Source organism: Pyxicephalus adspersus, chromosome 8 (genome assembly GCF_032062135.1).
Source record: "Pyxicephalus adspersus chromosome 8, UCB_Pads_2.0, whole genome shotgun sequence".
Taxonomy (NCBI): domain Eukaryota; kingdom Metazoa; phylum Chordata; class Amphibia; order Anura; family Pyxicephalidae; genus Pyxicephalus; species Pyxicephalus adspersus.
Window position 1 is genome coordinate 537188 of NC_092865.1, and position 26036 is coordinate 563223.

Here is a 26036-nt window from a genome sequence, read left to right on the forward strand (position 1 = left end):
CTCCTAATGCCGCTGTATTGTGCCCCCCTCTTCCTAATGCCCCTGTATTGTACCCCCCTACCTTCCTAATGCCCATGTATAGTGGCCCCTCTGCATGGTGGTGGCTCCCCGGCAATGTCTTAGCATTGGGAGATTACAAGCCAATGGGGTGAGTGGGGCAACAAACTACCCATCGCATACAATGCAGCCGCCTCCCACAGCCTGGAAACAAAATGAAAAACCAAAGCCGTTTCTTCCAACATTCACCAGTTTTTTCATCATAATGTGATCTGAGCCCCAAACAGGGAATCTGTGTGTATGTGATAGAGGAGCCATTGGTTGGGTGAATGATGGAAGATGTGTCAGTGAATATCCAGATATCCCCCTCCTATTGTGTGATACTTCGCCCATCTCCTAGATTGTAAGCTCTTCTGGGCAGCGTCCTCTCCTCCCCCTCCTGTGTCACTGTAATTAGTAACCCCTATATAATGTACAGCGCTACGTAGTATGTTGGTGTTATATAAATCCTGTATAATAATAGTGGTCAGTGGTGATCCTCAGCTGAGCAAAGTTAAAAAATACAGAGCAATCTGTCTCTGACCTGGTGATCCTGCCAGTAACACACTTCCTGCCTGAAGGTGACTACACTCACTGTGCAGTATAGGGGGAGGGGTTTGTTGTCACCCCAGGATCTATAAGTTACAGCTGAACCCCAGATAACATTTCAGACCATTACAGCTTCCAGATTTTTTACCAGCCCAGGTTATGCGGCCGATGATGGCGCCCCCTGTTGGTGTTACGCTGTTTGTGGCAGCTTTCTGTTTTGTTAGTTTGGCCTATTAAAGGAAGTTGAAAATTAGGATTTAATGGCAGGATCTACAGCTAATGAAACTGTAATGGTTGTGGGGACACAGAAAGCTAAAAACTGCTCCTGCCAGCCTGCACCATTATGAACTTTTTATTTTGTCTTTGGTTACACTAATTTCTAGTCCATAGAGAGGAATGAAAAACAAACTGGACATTGGGTGGCGCTGTGCGTAGTGAGGGTGGGTTGGGGTGTGCACATTGGCGCGATGGGGAACACAGAAAGTGGCTGATAGAGGAACATGGAAAACGCCTGGGCCGTCACATTTCTGTCCCTCATGGTGCCGTGTTGGTTAATAAATAAATACTGAATAATAAAATTTAATTGAATAATTATAAGAGTCCCAAGAATCCCTAAAACTCAGAACCGGACCAAGCGGTGACCACTGAACATTTCCGGTGCCCCGACCGGGTGGTGCCAATGGGCAGAAGCCCAGTTAGCTGGGAACCGGTCCCTTCCCTTATAAAGGCTTCTGTAAGTTCAGGTTCTGTGCAGCACCGGTTCTGATCAGCCCAACTCCTCATCAGAACCATATAAAACACACAGCAGCCATTCTAATGGATTTCTATATTTTGATCCAGCTGGGAGCGCTGTTGGGCTGGGGAGGAATCCAAACTTTTCCGCTACATTTTGCCATCCTTGATTGGTTGGCGTTCCTCCCCCTGGGATTGGACAGGGAAGAGAAGCTGCAGGCTGATTGGTTTATCACTTCTCCACTAAAGATGTCCAGAGGTCATTACAAGGCGCCAACATTTTCATTTTATATTCACCCCGGATTCACCTTTATTATAAATCCGCATTTTACAGATTAAGAGATGACAAGTCATCCGGCTCCATAGACTTCTATAGTGAGCCACCGGGGGGCGATGCTGCGCAGTCACTGAAGACAACACTCTGAGCTGATGGCCCTATCAGGACACAAGGATTCCTTTTCTATATTGCGAAGGGAAAGCGGGAAGTCTCAATATGCAGCATTCTATCCCTCAGGCAGGAAATGCACCGTCTGGTAACCCGTAGGGGCCACATGCGCTCGTCGGTGTATTTCCAGCAGGCGGTTTGATCAGAAAAGTTCTAATCTATTAAAAAATTTCAGCCAAACCAATCAGAGATCCGGAATGTTCTCATTGATCTGTCCATTGATTCTGCAATTCCTGGGGGAAGGGATTCCCCGGATCTCTGTGGGTTCCCTATAGAAAGCAGCCAAAAAGGATCCAAAAGATAATTCTTCTCTTATAAAGAGGGGATCTCAGCATGCGCACAGGAAAGGATCCATAAATACATACAATTATCTTATAATATATAAATATCTGGCTGCCGTGTCCCATGATATTCATCTCTCCTATATGGAACATTCATTACACCCCCAATGTTATCATATAAATCAAGTAATGAGGCAACGCTGTAATATTCAAGGCTTTTTTATTGCTTAATATTAATAAAACAGACTGGCATTAGTCAGGGTTCCATCTTGATAGAAACATTAAACAGAACATTAAAACTGTACATTAGGTGCTACCAGGGGGGCAAACATGGCACCACTGGACACAGAACTTGTAGTGCTCCCTCTGCTGGTCAGTGGAGGGATGGCAGATACTGGTGCATAAAACATGAGAGGACGGAGCAGGAGTCACCCAACCAGAATCCATGTTTCCTTTAGTGTTGGTTGTCATTTTTCACATTCTAGCCAACTCCATCCAAACACACAAATGCTGACCACGTCACAAACCTCCAGCTATACTACCAACAGACTATATGGATCACTTTGATCCTAAAGGGTGGAACTACCTTCCATTGATTGGCTCCCCATAATGCATAATACACCCATTAGTGGAACTACAAATCCTCTGAAAGATCCCAAATGGCAGCTTATTCATCCCAACAAGGCCCATCGGTGAAACCCATCTGGGTGAAGCCGACCTTCAATAAATACAACTGAAGAGTAAACATTGGGGGGGGTTCATTCAGGTCAGCGACCCCCCGCCCATCCATTCAGGTCAGCGGCCCCTTGCCCATCCTCTCAGTATGACACAAAGTTTACCAGCACAACAAGTCTAAAAGGGGAAAACACACATTAAAAAAGACAAACTATTTATAATTCAGTGACTTAAGTACAGGGGGCGCTATACACGGAGGGCGAGACATCATTTATGAGGCAGTCTCTTTTTGGAGATCTGCTGGCTGGCATGTTCCTCGAGTTGCATGGCTGTGCGTAGGGACGACACGCAATCTGTGAAGGAAACACAAAGAGGATCAGCGGAGAGGGTACAGGTAAAGGTAAAGCTTCAATCGTAAAGAACAAATATCCCTCAGATGTATTCCTTCCTTGTTCCATCATAGCTTCTTTTCTTTAGTTTTATTCTTTATTGATCTCCGTATCTCAGCCAGAAACTTGGCAGCCGGCAATGTTCTCCAATTCTTTCCCCCCCTACACAAACGGGTCAGTTTACCCCCCCAGTATGAATCCGGGGAGTGGTGAAAGCAGAGTGCTGAGAGAAACTACATGGGAGAACATTCACCATAATGTATAATGTGTGGCATGATTATTCCTATTCTTAGAATAACTGATCCAAAGTTACCCCTGTGAATCTCACTATACACATGAAGTGAAACTCATAGAAGGACCCCGTATTTAAACATTACAGAGTGGAAGACTTGTTCCCAAATATTTCTGGGGGTATCTATACTCTATTAGTGGCAAACATTCCCCATAAGGTCCACGCTGGAGGTGACAGCAGAGAGCAGACAATTCACAGAGTTAGGAATTCAGCTGAGCAGTCACCCGCACTGTCAGTAAGACACAATGTCTCCGGTATTCCACTAACCCGACTCTCTCCTCTACAATCTATTATGAATGCTGCAGCCAGACTCATCCATCCTTCCCTCCGCTCCTCTTCCGCTGCATCTCTTTGTAGTTCTCTCCATTGGCTTCCATTTCACCTTAGAATCAAATTTAAGCTCCTGTGCTTTGCCTTCAAATCCCCCCACAGTTATTGTCCCACTTACATTTCTGACATGGTAGGAAAATACTCCCCCTGCCGCTCTCTCCGCTCCTCCAATGACCTACTAATGACTTCCTCACTCATAACCTCACCATACGCACGGATACAAGACTTCTCTAGAGCTGCCCCAACTCTCTGGAATGGTCTCCTCGTCCTATTCGGCTTGCTCCTACTTTCTGCTCATTTAAAAGAGCCCTCAAAACCCATTTTTTCAAACTTGCCTACCCGGCTTCTTCTGTCAATTGAAACCATCACTACTTCCCACCACTACATATCTCCCATCCTATTGTGTGTAAATTCCCCCACCTACTAGATTGTAAGCTCTTCGGGGCAGGGTCCTCTCCTCCTGTATCACCGTCTGTATTAGTCTGCCATTTGCAATCCCTATTTAATGTACAGCGCTGCGTAATATGTTGGCGCTATATAAATCCTGATTATTAATAATAATAATAATAATAACAACAACCTCCCATTGGTTCTGAGAATCAGAGCACTTACCTCCTAATGAAAGGAGGGCCTTGGAGCTCTCCTGGATGAGATATTCCACCTGATTCACAAAACTTTCCATATCGTAGTCCGGCTGCTCAGTGATCTCCAACAGGTTGGACCACTCAGGAGCTTTCTGCAACGAGAACCACAGATATCTCTATCCCATAACACCAAAGTTACCCCCTCTTACCCTAAAATGTACAGTAACCGGATAATGGACGAGTCCAAGCCACAAAATGTCTAAAAATGTCTATTGTGCGATACTTCCCCCACCTCCTAGAGTGTAAGCTCTTCGGGGAAGGGTCCGCTCCTCCTCCTGGCTGTATCTGTCTGTCATTTGCAATCCCTATTTAATGTACAGCACTGCGTAATATGTTGGCACTATATAAATTCTGTATAATAATAAGTTTACCCCGCCCTGCAAGCTCAGCTAAAAATATTTCAAACAGTAAGATTAAGGTAACGCCTTTGTTGTACTTCACTTTATTTTATTGTTGTGTTTTCTGCCCCCTCCCGTTTTATGTATTGGGGACACAGGGTCAGGAAAAATAATCTGACAAATAAAAGCAGATCTTCTCTGATCTCACCTGCACCAAGTCCCGGAGCTCCTCCACAGCCTTATCCTCCAGCTCCCCAATTTGGCTCATAGCATCTTGGAAACTGTTCATATGACAGGACAGCTCTTCATCCTTTATGGACAGCTATAGGAACATAAAACCAGAGTCAGAAGTGCCAACCTGATAATTTTTAGGTTTTGGATTTAACCTAAACTAAAAAAAATGTTACCAGGCGGATATTTTAATGCAGGAGAGACTGGCGACTTCCCATCTGCAATGAAAACAACTTACTGGTCTGATCCCAACTCTAATTGCCCTCACGTGTGCCGCCCCTTTGCAGGCACTGCCATCTTTCCCACCCTGCTTTGTCTTACTACTGGGCAGGTAAGTGAGCGTTGGTTCAGTCCTGGCAGACACAGGGAAAGCTGAGTAAAATGGCTTCCTATGCAGAGCTGCACATGTACAGCTCAGTGGGTTTTTTGCGGATTATGACAGCGATCAGACAGGTAAGAATGAAGGGACATCACCTGCCCCTTTCTCCAATAAAGCTGATCCTAAATGTCTGAAGCCCATGCACCACCATCATGACACGAGTCATCTCTAAGGGACAGAATCCCTTTACTGCTTTCAATTACTGAGCAGATGCAAAAGGTAGTGACCAGTCAGAATTCCTATGCATGAACTATCAGCATTGTGACAGAGGTTCAATAATGGAGCCAGACATGAGAGCCAGGACCATACTGTAATTGTAGTACTCCGCTACAGCCAAGAGTAGACCCATTCCCCAGACATACTGATCTGTATTTTAATCCAAAAGTGCAATGAGTGAATTGATGTTTGATGTCATCTTGCTCACCATCCCAGTTTTGGGGTCCAGAGATGAGCAATAGCCAGAGAACTACAATGGGTTACCGGGGCTCTAACGTTCTCTAGTCTGAGGAGCGTTGTAGGACATTGGCCTCCCTAGCATCACAGAGTTCTATTTGTCCTCCATCTTTGGTGCAATCCCTCTACCAATACTTAGTGACTATCACATCCCAGCATGATTAACTGAGCATTGCCATCCTACGGATATCTTTCACTGGTAGTGGGAATAATGTACAGACATAAAATGATTTGTGGCTGCTTGTAACACAGCCAGTTCTAGGGAAATAAAACCAAAACGTCAGTGCAGTTAAGGGGACTGCATTCCCCAGTTACACATTCACCCCCAAATATACATTTACCCCTAAACTTACAGCTTTAAGTCTTTGCTGTTAAAAATAAATGGCACATCAGAAGATTTTTGTTTCTGGTTAATTTTAAACCTTGAAGGAGGAGGTTTCACTAATTTTTTAAATGTCACATTGAACAGTTAACAGGCAGCGGTTAAGAAACTTGCCAATTGCATACGTAAAAAATAATTGTGTATATAGTGTGAGTGAGTGTGTGTGTGTGTGTGCGCGCGCGAGTGCGTGCACACAATCATCCCCCCCTTTTAGTCCTTTAGTAATATTGCAGCTTGAATTTCCTTACAAATTTTGCCTGAAAAAAAATAAAAAAAACACATTTGTTTGGTTAGGCTGAAAAGTGAAGGCAAGTCCAGTTCAACCACTTGGGAAATAAACATCCCAGATAAAACCTTACGGACATAGTGGATGCAGAGGAAGGGAAAAAACCTTAAAGCCGGTTTAATTAACCCCAACTGGGCAATTAAAAAAAAAAAAAAAAATCCTTCCTGATCCTATGAAGAATCACTTACATCATCATGCAAATCCATTCCTCCAATGGAGGACTCAGAGCCATCGCTGGACTCCATCTCCATTTGATTATTATCTGCAGCTTCTGTGCTGTGGGGACTCAGCTCCTTCACCCTGTCACAGGAAAGTACAATAAAGAATAGAGCAATCAATAAGGAAGGAATATGATCAATACACATCAGCAGACAGAAGATGGGAGGACACCCAGGGACTCACCTGTCTGCGTATCTCAGAGTGTTCAGTGTGTACTCGCAGGAGTTGAATCCAGGGGACAGCATTGCTATCTGTAACATAAAACATTGTGCGATTCATGCAAACTGAAGCAGCAATTTTATTTGAATGTCAGATAAATGGCTGCCGGGACCAGTTAGAAAGTTTCCTAAAACAGTCATTATGATTCACTCTGGGTGGCAGAACCGTCCTCATTGTATGCAGCTTATGTTAAGCTGTGCGCACGCATGTGCACAATAACTTCCATCTTAAAAGTACAAGGATGGAGCTACCCCTTCTTGCTTCATTAGGACATTCCCCAACCTGGCTGCCACTCTCAGGCAGCCAGGTGTATCAAAGCCGTCATGTGACATATGGGAGGAGCTTACCCGGTTATAGGTGGCAGAGCGGTCATTTGGAATGTATATAGGTTACAGTGATGTACAGAATATAGTTTAATGGAAGTACTATAGAGATCTGTATTACCATGCATGTTCTGGAGTTCTCCCCAATGAAGGAATCTCAGAGAATTTGGGTCAGTTTACTCTCCCGGAATGGCGTGTGAGCCTTGTTCTGCCCTAATGCACGGATACATTCCTGAAACACAAATATAGTATATCAGTGATCCATACACAAACATATGGCAAGATTATGTCAGAAGATATGAAAGTAATACAGTAATGAGCAGAACCAGCTACATTGTACAGCATAGGTAAGGTGACAACACGGGTTTACATCTTTAGTTCTGCAGAATATCCCCACTACCTCATACAGAATTTACAATTATCATGCAATGAGGTAAATTGGCTTCTCCCCAAAATTGCCCTTAGACTACATTAATGACATATGACTATTGTAGGGAAATTAGATTGTGAGCTGATTTGAGGGACAGCTAGTGACACAACTAACAGCGCTGCGTAATATGAAGGTGCTATATAAATACTGTGTAATAATAAATGATCTTCAGCTTTCTCACTCCTGTAATCCCACCTACATTATATTATTACATACCTACCCTCCTGACATTATTACACAGCCAACATTACACAGCGCTGTACAAAGTCCATAGTCATGTGACTAGCTGTGCCTCAAAGGAGCTCACAATCTAATGTCCCCTTCATAGTGACATGTTATTAGGAAACCCACGCAAACACAGGGAGAACCTACAAACTCCATGCAGATAGTGTCCTGGCCGAGATTTGAACCTGGGAACCAGCACTGCAAAGGCCGGAGTGCTAACCACTCAGCCACCCTGCTGCCCATCACATAAGTAAATTGCATTATGAATACAAGTGAGAGAATGCTTTAGACAGATTTCTGAAGGTCCTGCCATTTCACTGAGCCACTGTGCTGCCCTTTATTTGCAATAATAGGATGTATTATGACACAGCTACCCTACATATTATCACAATATCTAGTAATATAATATGGAGAGACAGGCAAGGTGACGTATAACCCATTTGTACAGAGGAATATCACCTTGTATACAAAGGGTCTGCAGCACAAACCAGACTGTGCCCCAAATACCCATCACCCCTTCCTCATACATTGATCTTGCTGTGTACCAGTTGGTTCAAACACTTCTACTGCTTCAGCTTGTGAGGAAAAATATAAAAACTGCTTGAATACCTAAATGAGTTTTCATATTTTACTACACAAGCTTAAGACAATGACAATTTTGCTTTAGGAAACATAAGATAATCTGCTTTTATGTCGGACATCCTAGGCCCAGCCTGCACAGAGCTTCAGCTTCTTTCATTAGCAGTCACCACCAAGCTCACCCCAACAGTTGTCAGGTTGGCAGTGCTTCATGGGCCAGGTATGTGAGCATTTAACAAATGAAGAGTTGCCATTGCATTCACACCACATCAGCTGATGTGATAAGCAGAACTATAGAAAGGTCTGTTTTTTATTATTGTATGTGTGGGTTGTTTTTTAGGCAGATTGCAGAGATATTCATTACCTTTAAGGCGAGTAAACTGCGGTTAATCTCGGCCCCCTCCATGCGGGTTATGCGGTCAGCGCTGGCAGTGTCGGCACCTCGCTCGTTCCCAGCCAGATCGACCAATGAAAACTTGCCGTGAAGCCTTCCCCGCCGTCGCAGGATGATTTGTAAACAGGCGTGAGAACGTGAGGAGCTGGTGTTGGCAAATGTCTGACCAGAAGTCCTGCATGAAACAAATGCAATACAAACTATCACTGTCAGGCTCTATACCACCGAGAGAACACAGCCCAGGTAGTGTATTGTCCAATATAGGAGCCCTCATGTCTGTCATTAGGCCTGGGAATACCATACAGCACTCACCTGCAGGCACTGCCCACTTCAATCATCTTAAAGACATCCTCCGCACATGTGACTTCTCTCTCCATTAACCCCACCACCTGCACCTCCTGCTTAGCATCTTCCAGCACACGGAGTTTTGCTTTCTTGTTTAGGAGATCAAATACCTGGATACAGATCCATGAGAGGGGGAAAGTTACTGAATATGAAAAAGTTAGTTCTAAATTCATCATGGAATTATAAAAGTTTACTAATAATCAATTCCCACATCCATAAGAATTACTCCATCTCTCTGAGATTAAACTTCAAACCAAATTTTTATTACACTATTTATTTAGCGCAAACATATTACGCAGCGCTGTACATTAAATAGGGGTTGCAAATGACAGATACAGAGTGACACAGGAGGTGGAGAGGACTCTGACCAGAAGAGCTTACAATCTAAGAGGTGGGGCAAGCACTCTATTAATAGGGGTGAGGCATTAGGAGGTGGCAATTGATCCTGTGACACATCCAGGGAGCAGAGAAAGAATGAATGTGTCTGAGCAAATGTCACAACAGCAAAACGCTCAGCAGATCCCAGCACGGAATGGACGATGTTATATTGCAAGGTGTGCAGATCCACATCACCAGGTAATAGACTGCTTCATTGTCAAGGATTGAACGTTTAGGTTCTTGGCAGCAGAATGTGACTATCCCAACCATTGTAGTGGTTACAAGTTTTATGTCTGTAGGCCAGTATTCTTGTTGGTCTGATCACATCTACAGGCCTTAGAAGGGGAGACTTTACAACAAAAAGAACTTACTTTTCCATTATAGATCTCAAAGAAGGTCACAAACACATCCAGATCCAAATCCTTGTAACGGGGTTGAGAGAGGAGAAGGAAGACGTCACGTGCTGCCAAGAAACAGCCCCAGCATTAACATTTTGTAATTATGGCCATGATAATATACATCTTTCTATCCCACTGCATTCCAATTTCATGGCTAATACGGAATATTGGGGGGGGGGTTACGTTATCACAGGCCACAGGTTCTCTTCCCGATTCGGATATACCAATCTTTGTAACCAACAGCTAGGAGCAGTCACACCAATTTCTGAAATTCTTCCAAATGTGAGTCTGCTAAACACCCCAGGAATTCGGGATAAATTAAATTCATGGGAAACAGAGAAAATAATAATTAGGACTGCAAAAATGGTGAATAACCAGATATTGGAATATATATATCCTCCATACCATTCTATGTGAGAGGGAGCCTCGGTTGATGGATATAGATACTACCATTATATTATTGGATTTTTAAGAATGTTGTGTATAATATATTTTTTTATTGCAATGATGTTTGAGTTTACGATGCATATTTTTTGTAATCATAGATCTAGATTTTCCTGAGGAAGTGAACTAGGTTCCATGAAACGCATAGAAAGTGAAACACCCTAATCAGGTATGTTCCATAAGGAGATCCTTATCGGTGTACAGTATTATCCCTTCCTTTGTGTGTAAAAATATGTTTTTAATAAAGTTGATTTTAAAGTTTTAAATTTTATTATAACGTTTTGAAAAATTCTGTCTGGCCTTAAAGTCCCAATATCTGGTTATTCACATTTTTTGCAGTCCAACTATTGATGGGATGTGGCTATGCTAATTCTCAGGGGGTGTCAAATTGTCTTTATAAAATAATAAATAGGCCAATGCTTTTCAAGTATCAGCATGCTTTTTAGGTGTTTTGGTGTGACTTTAGTTATACTTGCCATATCTGTGGCCACAGTTTTACACTATGTGTTTGGATGCATGTATCAATGTTTGTAGCCTTGAGGAAGGAGACGTCCCTGAAAAGCGTTGTCTTATTTTCGCCATGTATTAAGTGATTTGGCCCAATGCATCTGAATTTCATTTACTTGGCACATATACTCTGACCACCAACTAGGCCAAGCTCTTTGCTTGCAGCAAATACAACTAATTCATATTTCCCACACATTAGAAGAAAAAAAAACCTCAAGAATCCCCAATTACCACCATTTCAGTGTGCTGGGATAAGGCTTTGTGACCAAAAGACCACAAAATAACACTTCCCTCCATGTCATGTCAATAAGCTGCAGAACTTACATGCAAAGGCATAGATTCCTTTCGTCACATTCTGATTCTTCCCCAGGAAGTCACCACCCATCGTCTGCAAAACAAGTGAGCCAACTGTTTTAATGTACAATGAACAAAACAACAAGTGTCACACCCCCCTACCTATACTGCACTCCCAATAGGGCAGGTAACATAAGTATACTGTATTATCTACACACAAACAGAATACAGTTCACTGCCTAGTGACCTACAGGAACCTGTTGAGATTGTGTACCAGATATACAAACTCAAACTTATTTTACAGTGTGAGAAACAATATTGCTGTAGTTGGATTATTTAAAATTTTCATTAAAAACCATGCAAGTGCCATTTGTTTGTATGTTTACTTACGTGGGTTTTACCACTTCCTGTTTGACCATATGCAAAACACGTGGCCTTTCCTCCCTCAAATATAGACTGAACCAAAGGTCGGGCTGTGAACCTGGAAACCAGAACATATGCCTCAATGCTTCAATAGACAGAACATGTAAAATTATTAAATAACAACCGTTGTCTGAATACCTGTACACCATGTCATTTGTGGCCGTCTCATCGAAGGTATAATCAAAGCGGAAGGCTTGGTTCTCTAGATACTTTGTTAGATCCACTTTGAGTTTGGGCTCGTGTACGAGGACCAAACTTTTACTAGGGACAGATATGATATCAATCTCCTTCTTAGCCAGTTCTGCAGAGGAAGAGTCAGTTTTAGTCATTGCAAAAAAAGGATTGACAATCATAAAGCAAAAGTTTGCTCACCTTGCTTGTTGAGAGGCCTTTTTCGCACACACACGCAGATACGATGCTCCTCAGCCTGTAAAGCAGGACAAAGTTTATTTAACAGTCAAGCATTTTCAGAAGTGCACCCAATACAGGTGAATGAATGAAAGTCAATGAATTCTTATCCGAGAAGTGCCTCGAACTGATGGCATCTATATTAAGAAAAAAAAACCCTGTGCAGCTGCTGACATTGGGGCATTCACAGCCACAAGAAAAGTGTTGTAGGTGGAAGTAAAACATTGTTTTGGAGGAGGCATTGTAAAAAATGAACACTACAGCATAAAGGAGATATTGTGGGTTTTCCCTTCCTACTTTTACCACAGACACTAAGCCTGCTCCTAACATTATTCACAAGGCGTCTAATGCAGCATGAAATATGAAATTAATAATTTGGGTGCCAGTCTCAAAGACCCTCAGTTTTAAATCAGGCAAAATATGAGGAGTGCTGCTCTGACACCCCCATAGTAAGCCATGGCACCTTACCAGATCTGACATGCTGATCCGTTGACAATCCAGAGTGGATCGGAATTCCTTAATCATTTTTCCAAACTCCCAGTTGGGTGCGCTGGTATCGTAGTCCTGTGTACAGAGACGACATATTAATAACAAAACAAAACCATTTCATATGTGTGCAAGAGCATTTTCTGATTATAGTGTTTGAAAAAATGAAGGCAATTGAACCCAAAATTTCTAGTTCTAGATAATTTCAGCACTCCATGAAATCCTTTTCCTGGTTTCCTTAAGAGTTACAGGAATTCTTTCACCTGTCCACAGATGGATTGGACACAGGAAAATGTAAGCCATCCCAGGATTTCCCCCATCACTATGTTCAGCTGGTAGCAAAGCAGTGCCAGGAGTTGAATAAAACGGTGAGATTGGGGTCCCACAATGGACAAAAAATAAATAAATCACTTTATGGCAAGTATAAAAATAATGTCACGTGTGCAGTGCACGATCAGGTGACATAGCAAGAAGACCGAAGGTGGCAGAGCCCGGCACAGAAAGGTCCAGCACCATTGAGGGATCAGCTGGATTAAAGGCAAGTGTGATTTTTTATTTTTCAGTTTATTCCACTTTAGGTATCAACCTCCCCCCAAAGTCCATAAACAGACCTGCGCTCGTTTAGTCCTGATCTCGGAAAACTGAGCTCTCTTCTCTTCCCTTTTACTCTTCATTTTTTCCATTTCTTTCACAATGTTCGACTTTCTTCTGCCTAGGAAAAGCAATGGAAATTACAGTGCGTCAAACAATTGTGTATGTGTGGACCCGTGTGTGGATTTAGTTTTAGGTTGCAATCAGGTAATCTGGTTCAGTTTGTTTGATTGGGATTCTAACGCATCGATGGCAGCATTTCCCCGACCCCTCTACACGGCACTTTTCAGCATCCTACCGGCTGTTTGGGGTTACTGATGTGTGGGGTCACAATACAGGGCTTCCACCCACCTACAATCTCTTCCCATCCCGCTAAGAACATTTCTGGGTTGAGCACTGGATGGCACTGAAGATTTAGGAACATCTCGCAAGGAATATAAATCTCATTAGTTTATAACATACTTGGATTGGACTTTGCAGCAGATTGTGTAGTTTCTCCCATAATTTCAGACACACGTGGCAAGCAGCGGCTCTCTCCTACGCTGCCAAGTTTTGTGGATCTCGTCCTCATAGCTGAGCAACAAAAAAACAGAAAACATTTACTCCTGAGGAATCCGAGAATCCGGACCAAACTCTGCTCCAGATAAGTACGGGTCTAAAACATACTCACAATTCACACTCTGCTGTACAACTGCTTGTGGCTCTACCTCCATATCCAGGTCAGCTGGACGAGTCTCAGGAATGGCAGACATCCTGACAGAACGGCTTCGCAGGCCTGAAAATAGGTTGTGGCAGGTTATATAGAAACAAACACATTGGGTTCGAGCACCAATCTACAAAATTTAGCTACACAACGACCAGAGCAGCCACCTTCAGACACCTGCAATTTCATACCGGGGTCAGGAAGGATAATTAGGACAATGCTGGCCAAAGTCGCCCAGGACACTGAAGGTTCTAAACAGTGGACACATTTTTATCAATGGGGAATGGAATTTTTACCAATGGGAATGGGGCCAATGGGTACACAGGGCACAAGGTCCTGGGACACAACGCTCCCCATTCCTGCCCCTACCTATGTGCACCCATTGTATATTTTGAGCAATTATCTCCCCAGCCCCTTTTAGCTGGGCGCACCACCCAGTACTTTGCAGCAACCACCCAGCTGTTTTTGGGCGATTACTGAAAAGTTAGGTCACAATACCGGGGGCTTCCACCCACCCAGCTAGCTTGAGCACTGCAGAGGTATTCTCAAATCAGGGTCTGCATAGTGAAAATGGTGTATGTTCTGGCCGCTATGATGCTCTATGTTCATAAACCATAATCATTTCATCCATTATTAGAAGTAATTAGGGTGCAGCAGTCACCGTGCATTGTGATGGAACCATAAATCTGTGCTGAAGAAAAGCAGTGAGACGGATTATTAAGCAACAACTGAGGACAGAAATGGTAGCAGATGATGCTGAACTGCTAGAAAAGTGCAATTGGGTAGCCATCACTTATCAATTTGTTTTTAAATGGAGGAGCCAACCTGGAGAAAATATGAACCCATGAAAGTCAGAAATCCCATTGCCCTTGTTCCATGTGAATGACAACAAAGTCAGGCAAGGATTAGCATGACAACCCTGGAGCCTGCACCTATGAAAGTCAGTAGTGTCGGCCTTCGCATTTCTATCCTCAGATGCGGCTATTTGTAGTAAGAAGTGTCCCAGGTTTGATTAGTGATAATGAACTTCCGGCAGCTGGAGCTTCATGCTCTGCAGACAATATGTACGGTGCATTTCCTCAAGCAATTCTAGAAGAGTTTTTTTTTGAAATAAAAGGAATAGTTCACCTTAACCAATCAGAACGCCCCTTTGACTGCTGTATCTAGGAGTTCTGATTGATTTCCAACATTTTATTATCATTGCTCTTTGTATTAATAAATCAGCATGAGAGTTATTATTGGTACTTTAGGATTTCATAGTAAGAAGCCGTTTATTCAGAACCCCATTTCCTGTACAGACATAAATGTTTAGTGTAAGCGGGTTATTAAAACTCATTGCAGCCATTACTACAGTTGGAATGGTGGCTTTTGGAGGAGTCAATCAAAATGCCCTCCCATGTATGAAAACTGGAGGATAATCAGGCCGTTGCATTTAGGCCATAGAAGTCACTAACTTCCCAGAGCAGATTCTTTCTTTGTACGATTGTCCTAATATATAAAGCAGCTCTGTACAGAACACACGGCTCTTCCTACAGCACAGCTTCTATGCCAATAGCCCACTGACCAGTTATGGCGCTGACATATTCCATAATGCTGCACAGAGAACACTGAATAAGTCACATCAGTCTGATGTAGAAGAGTCTGAATATCCTCCATGTGAACAACCCCAATGTTTTCAGGTTTCATACATTCTCCTCCCAGGAATATATCTCATATGGCGGAGATTGCGGCCGCTTTTGGTATTTAGCTCGGTGATCTGACACCACGGATGGAGGACACGGCTCTGTACAGGGTGAAGGGGCTCTGAATAAGCAGCAGGGTGAAAAAAGGTGCTGGGTGAAGCAGCCACCCACAGGGACCCCGTTACCTGTTTGAGCTGCACTCTCTGGTACAACAGGGGTCGTTGCGGTCACTTTTGGAATAAAAAGTAAAATGTAAAAATGTAGATTAAGCTCCAAGTCAGTCATGAAAAACGTCATATTTCAGCAATGTCGTGTGATCTGCCTGCCACAAACAAATAGACCGTTCTAGTTGCAGTGCCTACTTCCTGCAGCTATGGGGAGACACTGAGCAGGATAATATGGTAACTTCCTGGACCTTCATATAGTTTGATCAGAGTATCGCTTACATATGCAGTCTCTGCTTCCTGCTCATCTATGCTCATTGATTTTCTCAGGCTTGCAGTTACCAAGTAGAACCAAACATGGGGCGATCACCACAGCAACAATATGCCGTATATTCCTTTAGCAACAGTTGCTATAGGTGAATGCCTGCCCTGGTCCCAGTTCATCTATACCAGATAACTGAAAATGGGCAGCAACAACTTCCTTACAGCTGTAAATCACCCTGGACCTGGAACAGACAGAACCCATTGGAGCACTCATAGACCGGTGTATATGGAAAGATATTCAAGTCCTATTTATAACCTCAGCTTTCTAGCAGGAAGCCACGTACAAATATATTGTGAGATTTCTATACAGCAGCCAGGTGCAGCATGGAGGAAGCATAGAGGAAGCCATTTATTAGCAGTTTGTGCTAACCGGACAATCACAGAATGATAACTGGACTGGTGGCCTGGCATCGGTGAGGCTTCCTCCTAATGACTTGCATTGGTCACTCCAGACCAGAAATCACTCCATTCACATGAATCGAGGTCGTGATTGGTAGAAAGAACCCCCCCCCAGGTGGTCGGCTCTTACCTGTGAGGACATGTTCCTCTGTGGGGGCATATTCTCCTTACTGGGGGGATCGTAGGTATCTTCCAGCAGTTCTGGGTTCACAGCCACTACATCAGAGAACAAGATCTGCAGAAATCAGAAGAAATCCCATTATAGACCAAAAACTGAACATAACACAAATTTAGGAATGCATTTATACTCCAAGAACGCAGCACTGCGACCCCCAAGCTGCAAAACACAAAACAGTAAAAACTCTACTCAAAACATTTTAGGAGCTGCTTGTTCTAATATGTTGGCGCTATATAAATCCCGTTTATTAATAACGCAGCAGAGGGTTGGTGGAAGCCCCCTGTAATGGGTGCACATGATGGGTAATGGTATACAGACACAGAAGGGAACCCTAATAAAATATCAGTTACCCATTTTATGTTCACTCACCGCACGTTGTTTCCCTTACGATGTTATAAAAAGCAGAAACCGGGCAAAAAATAAAAAATAAAGAAAACCTCACCACAGAGAATTCCAGGAAGCAGCAGGAAAGGGGGCAAAATGTGCAGAACAATGCCGTTCGTCAGATTCCGGGTATTGGCACAGAACGGGCACAGTGTGCCCACCCCTGGACGCTCATCCCAGCAGCTAATCTTAGTAAATCTCTAATCAGATCTCTGTGGCTGCAGGAGAGGCGGAAAGGTGTTAGATTACCTCCAGTTATTTTAGGAAAGCATTGCCCCGATTCCCTGCCAGCGCTCCCTACAATCTCACCTTACAGTCTTATAGGTGAACGGTACAGAAATGTCTGCAGGTGCAAAACTCAAAGCCGGGGAAATGTAAACCAAAGGGCAGCATGGTGGCTCAGTGGTTAGCACTCCGGCCTTTGCAGCGCTGGCTCCCAGGTTAGAATCTTGGCCAGGGCTCTATCTGCATGGAGTTTGTAGGTTCTCCCTGTGTCTGCGTGGGTTTCCTCCCACATTGCAATAACATGCAGTTAGGTAAATTGGCCTCCCCCCAAAATTGTCTTTAGACTGTACTATGGGGGGAGATTAGATTGTGAGCTCCTCGGAGGGACAGCCAATCACATGATGTTGGCACCTCTCGGTGACCCCAGCAGGACACTGCAGGAGATGAAAGCTGAGCAGGAAAATAAAGATAAAACATTCAAGTGATTCCCCAGCTAATTTATCTTCACATATGGCATTGCCCCAAATGTTCCCAGTGGCGCCCTCTGTAGTCTCAGAATATTTAACTTCCTTGACAGGTCCTCTCCATGAACACTTACCTCCTTCCCCTTACTAATATCCGATTCCTTCCACTCAACATGGACGGAGGATCGGTCTGGGTTGATGGACGTCACGGTGGCAGTGTGGACCAATCCTGGAACACAAAATATACATTAGATGCGCTGACCACATCCACCGGTCACATCCAACATGGACTCCAGTATTGGGTGGGGGTCCTTGGGGTCCGGGAAACAAGGACTGACAACCTCCATTAACCCCACCCAGGAGGTTCCCCAACACCTATGTCCCCCCGGGGTGTATAAATCACCAATAACCCCAGGGACTCACACAGCACCCCAACCCCCCAGTATAAGAGGAGAGAGGCACAGACTCCTCAAGGGCCGGCACATCGCCAGAGAAACCATGGCTACCAAACTCTGCTAGGCCCTCCCATGAGGACCACCTGCATTGCACCCCCCTTGTGGTGGGGGGGTAATATTAGGGCTTCAGGTTTGGGTGACCCTGTTCTGGGGTCTTGTGGTGGGGGGTATTATTAGGGTTTCAGGGTTGGGTGACCATGTTCTGGGGTCCTGTGGTGGGGGGTATTATTAGGGTGTGGGGGGTTGGGTGACCCTGTTCTGGGGTCTTGTAGAGACAGTTAGGGGCGATATTCTATGTATCGCATTGCACAGCGCCATCTGACGGTATGAAAGGCGCACTGCATATAGCCCACTGATTGACAATACCTGCAGCCAATTGGCTTAACGCTTGGAACCCGTCTGTCACCAACCGTCCAACCAGGGTTTAGAAAGGCTGGTAAAGGGGGCGGGGAATCGATTTGAATTTGTGAGGAACATAAAGAAAACCGTCCGGCTGTAACTCACCATTACTCCGCAAGATTTTAATGACCAGACCGGCCACCATTCTATTCACTATCAGCTGCTCCATTCTCATGCAGACACAAAGCTACACCAGAGAAGAGATACGCCCGCACTGCCGAGGCCTGTCCCGGTATACACGAAGAGAATGACGAAAGGTTCCGTGTCACTTCCTCAGACAGCCCCAATCCGAACAAACAGCAGTGACCTCCGCTCCTCACCGCTGTCCCGGCTCTCCCGCCGCTACTTTTTTAAACAACGCACGCCTCGTAATACGTCATGACGTATCGTGGCACGTATAAATTCTATTACTAGGCAACTAGTGTCACAGTGCGCATGCGCGGTACTCACCTGTCTCGTCTCCTGCGCTGGACCCATTTTGTATCCCATAAAACCCCGTATGGCAATGACAGATGTCTTCAACAAAATGGCCGCCTGCCATAGTAACCCGGCCTCGGTGTGGGGACAATCGAGGGGGCAGATCGGGCTCTATAGGCTGAAAGCTGCAATAGGATGAATGTGTTGTCTGGATACTCAGTGAATGAACATAGATATAGATAAATGGGGCCAATAATGCAAATGTGAATCAATAAAACCCCACAGAACCATTAAAATGTCACAAAAAAAAAATCATTTAATTCTCAGTTCTGCAGCTTTCAATAAAATAATCCTTGGTGATCCTGCCATTTATCGGGTACTTCCTGTTTTCAGGTGACACCGCTTTGGCCCTGTGTCAGTTGTGGTCCCGTGTTGTCACCCTGTCACCCAGCTTCCTGTGGTGTATTCGGCACACATTACACAGCCATGGCTCCTTGGTGTCACCATTAGGACCCCTCGCCCTGAGGAATTGTCACTGGGGGGCAAATAGATAAAACTGAGAGGAGGGAATATTACCTATATATTACAGGTGAATGTCAGAGGTAAGACAGATCGATAAAGTTCCAACCTGGAGGGGAAGTCATTCTGCCTGCACAGCTGACTTCCTGTGAGAAATAACCGGGGACACTGAATACCCAACAGCCATCCGAGGGGGGGGCGGGAAGGCTTTGTATGTGACACGGGGGGGGGGCAGATTACTGGCTGCACTGGGGACACCACCGACCCTTACCTGTCCTCACAATAATATATTCTATATATTAGGATTATAGATCCCGAGCACTGGGGTCACCCTCCTCTGGGGTCACTTTTCCTGCAGACACCTACTTCCGGGAAAACACTATTATCTGGGGACACTCTGGTCACATGGCAGTATTGAGTTTTCATCATGGTGTATGTTTCAGGTGCGGAAGTGTTGGATCCCCTGCCGGGGATTTATTGCTGTCAGTGTCCCCACTGGGCAGATTCACCCTAATACTTCCGGTGTCACAGAGACGTATACAGCTGGGAGTTCTTTCTGTTGCCCCCAGAATAGAAATCTGAGCTGTGTCTGAGCTCTGTCTGGCTCAATAAAGTTATTTTGTTGTATAGGAGGCTCAGTGTCCCCAGCCAGCCATCGTATCCTTTATATAACATTATTCACCCATCCATTCATTCCGATACAAATCCCTGGCTTCTGGGTGAATGTGACATTGCAGTGCTGAGCTATGAAGATGAATTTCCCCCCAGTATTGAGATGCACAAAGGTGAGTGGGGGAGGGGGGATCCTCCTGCATGTTGGGTGTGCATGTGATTGGCTGCAATACGCAGGTGTAACCCGGAGTGTCCATGCACTGCGCAGGCTCCCGGTGACCCCTTTATTCTGCTCACAGAAATCGTTGTCACGTCAGTGATCAGAACAAATTGAAAATTTTTATATTTTATTATAAAACCAATAAATTGATCCCCGGACGGGGGCGGCCTTTCCTCCCGGATCCTCTCAGTCCGTCACCGCTGTCCATGGAGATTCAGTGCGGAGATGCCGCTGCTTCCTTCACTGCAGAAAGAAAATATGTGGATGAACACTGCTCGTGCTGCCCCAGCTGCAGAATGGAGGGGGCGGGGCTATGACTTACCTCTGGGGACATTCACCTGATTGGAGGTCAGGATATCAATGTGAACTCTGTCCAGCTTCATGTACAACAACTCCGCATTCTCCTGCACAGAACAACAGGCGCAGTCAGTGCGAGAACCATGGGGGAACCCATGAAAGAAGGGACCCCAAAACAAGGAGCCCCCAAACACCCCCCGGGGATTCCCTCTATTCAGGCTGCAGGTGAAGTGGGCGGAGTTATGTGCAGGCTACCTGTAACACCTGGATGGACAGGTTCACTTTATGATCATGGCTGGGGGTGTTCCGGGTCCCCTCATTATGTTCAGCAAAGGGGGGGGGGGAGATTTATACGGGGACCCCCCTAGCCTTGCTAAGGTGATCAGGTCACGTCAGCTGCCATCCAATCAGAACACTTAACACCTACATGTGGCCCCTGGGGGGAGGGGTCAGGCATCTCATGCACAGGAGCTGTAGGTTCCTCAGGGGGTGCAGATTGAAGTTTGATCCCCGGAATCCCAAAATCTCCGCCCCTGTAGGAGAATGATTGATCTAAATATGGTAATGACCTGGGAGGGGGCGTGGCCAAGCAGTTCAGCATTAGACAGCAGGGAGGGCTGACACCACTCTGTCTGTAAGAGTGTTGTCAGGCCACACAAACAGATCTGCTGACAATGTTCCAGTAACCAATCAGCAAGAAGCCCCAAAACCCCCCCCCCCCCGCCTTGTTAGATATTACGCATCAAAACCATTTAGAATAGAAAGTGATCGGTGACTTATGATTGGTCAGCTGCTGATTTCCTCTCATTGGGCGATTGGAGCAGCATGTGGCTGATAATAATAATAATATTAATGATTCGCTGTCTGCCTTCCAATCATTCTAAATTTCTCAATTCCTAATAAAACAATGACTCGTTCTGCCACCTAGTGGCCAAGCATCAAACGTGCACAGAGATCACAAGAGTAAATTCTATGTATTCTAGAATAATTAAACGAACGTCGAATTTACAAGTGAATCATTAATAAACATACCCCATACTATACATCCAGTATGATCGTGTTAAAAAGGACAACAATTATTTATCTACAGAATAAATGCTGCAAGTAAACTATTCAAATCCAGTGCAGAGTGACATACCCCCCCCCCCCCCCCAACTGCCAGATAACCCCAATATGGTAAAAATAAGATTTATCCAAACAGGAGGAAAAAGAGATTCAACAAATTATTGTTATTATGATAGATTAAAAGATTAAAAATAGTACTAAAAAGATGGAAACAGATATTGGCCAGACAGAAAGCACTGAGGTTTTAGGAGTAACAAATCCAGAATGTCACTTCATTCCAAATCTCCCCCTGACATATTGATAACTGCTATAACACCGTCAAACTGTACATTCAAGTTATTACTTAACACTTGAATGTTTTTTGACAAAAATGAATGGTACCCTGTATGGTAAAAACTGGATGTGATAGTAAAAAATCTGAGGCCCTTTATGGATTCACCACCCAAAATAATAATAAAACAAGTGTGACATCTAACTGAAAATATAATGTTCAGCCGTGTTTCAGCTTGACACAATAAACTGCACACATTGCACTAAATACTTTAATCCGGGACAGAGAGATTATCATATCCTGACACGTGACGCATTCAACAAGTATTGATTCACGCAATCTCTATCTATTCTTTAACTCATACATCAGCCCAGCTTTCGCCGGGCATCAAAAAATTAATGAAAACTCATAATTGTTCCTCTCCACGGAAATCTTTAGTAAAAGGCGAAAGATTTATTCGATCTGAAGAGAAACCAGAGTATACCGATGACTCCGCACATAGAGATCCCACGGACAGCCGGGTGCTGGTCAAGTAGCGGAGAGCCCCATACACATTATAAAATATAACTTTCATTCATCACTACAGGGACATTAATAAATACAAAATATCACAAACACAAAATAACTGCAAATCACAATAATAATCTCGTATAACACTGTAACACTTTTACAATATTAATATGCAAATATCAGGATAGCCGCAGAGGATCTTGGGAACAAGCACGGAGGGGCGGGACTACAATGAGATCACGTGTGCCTGTATAGAAGTAGCGGCAAAGTTCAGCACGTGACGGAGATTCATGGCGGTAGACAGAACACGTGGGTAGAACGGAGGGGGATGGAAAAAAGCTGGCAGTGTACAGAAGAGCTCACAATCTATAGAATGAATTATAAATTCAGAGAACACAGACATTCTTCATAACACAGGGATGTGACATTCACTGTATGGCAATTATATGGAGTCAGGAATTTCACACAGCTGGATCAGTAATAGACAGCACATTATAGAATCATGTTCATCCTCATGTTTCACCATAACAGTCAGGGTGAATGTACTTACTGGCTGAGAATGCAGCACATTGAAGGAGTATCGTGTACAATGATCAGATTAGGACATTAAAGTAATTATATAATTTGAAAGATTTCTATTCATGGCATTAAAGAGAACCTGTCAGGTATTTAAAACAAAACCGCAGCTTCTACATTTTATGTTCAGGTCTATAAACCTTCCAGTGAATCCAGACAAGGCCTGGGTACTAAATCCATCCAGCTGAAGTGGACCTACTTGCCCCTGTGGCCGAAGCCAGATGGGGGGCCTTTTCTCTATGAGACCGCCTATGCACAAATATTGAGTACGCCGGGGCCCAGATACAGCTGCTACCTGATCTCTAAGCATACCTTGGATCTCCGTAGGGCTCTTAAACCGCTTTTAACAGTTCTTCGCGAACGAAACATCCCATATAGATGGGGATTCCCCTTCCATCTCATCATCAGATCTGGAGGCAGAACCCTTGTTTTCCGGGAGCCATCTGACCTACCTCATATTGTACGGGATCTACACCTTCCTGATACCATGGAATGGCCTACAGCGACTTCACTCCTCAGCTGCAAACCAGTGCCATCACATGTTCCTCCACGACCTCCGCCTGATAGTTCTCTAAGCACCTCTGCGGCTCATCTCTCTTCTCCTCCTCCTTCCACAACCTAACCAGTTGAATCGCCAACAATTTTTATTGGATCTTTACATGCCAGCAAAATCTTTCTTTTCATATTTCTTAGAATACCATACAACCCTTTTTCTTTTTTGGATCTCCCGTTGCCTTCAACATCATTTCTGGAATTTATGTCTGCCATCCTAATTTTTTCTGTGTTTCTTGGGCCACTAAACACCATCGGGACTCTTCTGACCTCATCTTGTATTACCACACACCATGCCTATCCGAGAGAACAACTTGCTTCTGATTGGAGCCTTGCCTATGCCGCCAAGCATAATCGGGCTACATCCAACCCTGCGCAAGACGTTTTTCTTCCACGGTGGGACTTTTCATGGACTGGTAGATATGTTGAGTGTTATTTCTCTAGTGTTTATTGCTGCAGGTTCTGCTGTTAGTTGGATTGTTATTCTTGAATGCCCTCTAGATCCTGTGGTTAATTATATCTGGGGCCCACTGGGGGGCGCACAAGCTATACTGCTCTCGCCTCCCTAGTTGGCCCTATTTTGGGACCTGGGATGTTGTATCCCTACTTCATTGGTTTATTTGGCAGGAAATTAGTAAACTGCTTATCTTATGTTGATGTCTTTTGATATATGCTCTACACCTTAGTTATCCTGATTGTGGGTCTGTTTGGTTTGGAATGCTCAGGGATCACTTATTCTTTAAGTTGTTCTTGATTTTGTGGGTTCCCCCAGGTGGGACCAGATGTTATGTTTGTTGCCTGTCTGTTTGCCTCCCCCCGCTGCGCACAGACACTTGCCCCCACATAGGCCCACTGCCTAACCAGGCGGTGATTTGGGATCTTTGGGATCCCGCTCTAGTTTTTCACCCCACGGTCGAGGTTTAGCCCGCTTTGTCCGTCTGGTGCCCCCTCCCTGCCCCGCTTCCCTTGATGTCCTCAATAAAAGAAAGAACACAAGTTCTGATAATCTGACCGGGGCCCATGACGCCATTGTTCGATAACCCAGAGTTTCCGCCGGCATTGAGGGCTGCCAAATTTTTATCCTGGTCCGCCTCTGAACACTGCCACCTATAGTTCATGATGGGCGGGTCCCCCCTTTATCCTCCCTAGACCTTTCATACAGAAGTAAGCTGTTGTCCTGGCATTCGTACAAGCAATTAATGTCTTTTATAGCTTCTTTTACTGATCCTTCCTTACTACACAGAAATTTGATGGAATTCGAGCAGTTAGTTAGCTCACCTGTTCGCCCTCCCCATAAAGTCTCAGGGCTATATGAGCTACTCACACAAAATCCTGAGTCTACAGCCCCTACATACACCAGATACTGGGAGAGGGAATTGGCCGGTCTCATACCTGGAGACAACTGGGAAACTTCATTTGCCCTCACACACAAGCTGGCACTGACTTGTAAGGCCCAGGAGGTTAATTATAAACTCTTGTCTAGGTGGTATTGTTGTCCTGTGGATCTGCATAGAATTTCTCCCGTAAATTCGGACCGCTGTTGGCGATGCCGGTCGCATAGGGGGACTATGCTTCATATTTGGTGGGAATGCTCAAAGATATATTGTTTCTGGGATGTGATTATTCAGATATTTATTGACTGCTCCAGTTCTACAATACCCAATACTCCTAACGTGGCTCTTTTATCTATGATACCGCGCACGCTTAAAAGTATTAAAAGAGGTGCCCTACGGCATAGTTCTTATCCCGATATTGTGGCGGCAGCCTGTTACTCCTGCTATAGCGGACTGGGTGGCAGAAGATGATGACAGAATGGAACAATTTAAAATAGTTTGGTCCACATGGGACTGGTTTAAAGAATCTCCCCGACTCCAAATGTATCTATCCTAATGTTCTTGTATATTTGTTTGGGCTTTTTCATACTTTCTCCAACCTTGTGTGGTGTACATTCTCCTTTCCCTCTCCCACCCACCCCCCCCTTGGGCAGCTTTGTTCTTTATTATTGTTTTTTGTTAATAAATGTTTATACACGTATATAGCACTATAGGCGGCATAAGATTGTTAGAACATTATTTATGCTCCAAGCTTCTATGAGTATTTTTTTTTTGTTAATTTTGGTAAATTTGTGTTGATTTGTCTTATCCTGTTTTATGAAGGCTTTAACAGATTATTGCTATGTTTATCAGAATACGTGTTGTATCTAAGATGTGTATTTTATGCTCATACGAAGCCAATGCCGTTACGGGTTAATAGGTTTTCTGTGTTTTACGTTTTGATGTTTGCTATGTATGTTTCTCTACTTTCCTTGAAAACTCAATAAAGATGATTGACACAAAAAAAAAGTGGCACACGAATACCACACAAGTGACAAACAAAAAAATACGTGACAAACAAGCAAAACACACTGGGCAAGGTTTAAAAAATTGCCCATCTACAGCAGCCGCAGCTAACGCAGATTAGAGGCAATGTGCTAAAATCAGCATTAGTGACGTGCCTGGTGTACATTAAAAATCAG

The 26036-nt window shown here is 44.2% G+C and overlaps 1 protein-coding gene, 1 long non-coding RNA gene and 1 other non-coding gene across 3 annotated transcripts; all 3 read right to left on the minus strand.

Moving 5' to 3' along the window:
* Window positions 1-2246: 2246 nt before the first annotated feature.
* Window positions 2247-19511, minus strand: KIF2C (kinesin family member 2C). The gene is given in 21 exon segments (XM_072420618.1): window positions 2247-3071; window positions 4342-4465; window positions 4920-5033; window positions 6631-6742; window positions 6845-6912; window positions 7325-7435; window positions 8802-9006; window positions 9144-9286; window positions 9926-10017; window positions 11228-11291; window positions 11588-11678; window positions 11759-11921; window positions 11993-12047; window positions 12497-12592; window positions 13126-13226; window positions 13568-13678; window positions 13776-13880; window positions 15676-15788; window positions 16452-16612; window positions 17763-17857; window positions 18588-19511. Coding segments are annotated over 21 exon segments (2280 nt in total). The 5' UTR covers window positions 18658-19511; the 3' UTR covers window positions 2247-2985.
* An 849-nt stretch (window positions 19512-20360) lies between these two features.
* LOC140337427 (uncharacterized) lies at window positions 20361-20752 on the minus strand. The gene is made up of 2 exons (XR_011922044.1): window positions 20573-20752; window positions 20361-20493 (listed from the first exon to the last, which is right to left on the minus strand). It is a non-coding gene; the product is annotated as an uncharacterized lncRNA (long non-coding RNA).
* A 1498-nt stretch (window positions 20753-22250) lies between these two features.
* Window positions 22251-22365, minus strand: LOC140337511 (U5 spliceosomal RNA). The gene has a single exon (XR_011922053.1). It is a non-coding gene; the product is annotated as a U5 spliceosomal RNA (small nuclear RNA).
* Between the last annotated feature and the right edge of the window lie 3671 nt (window positions 22366-26036).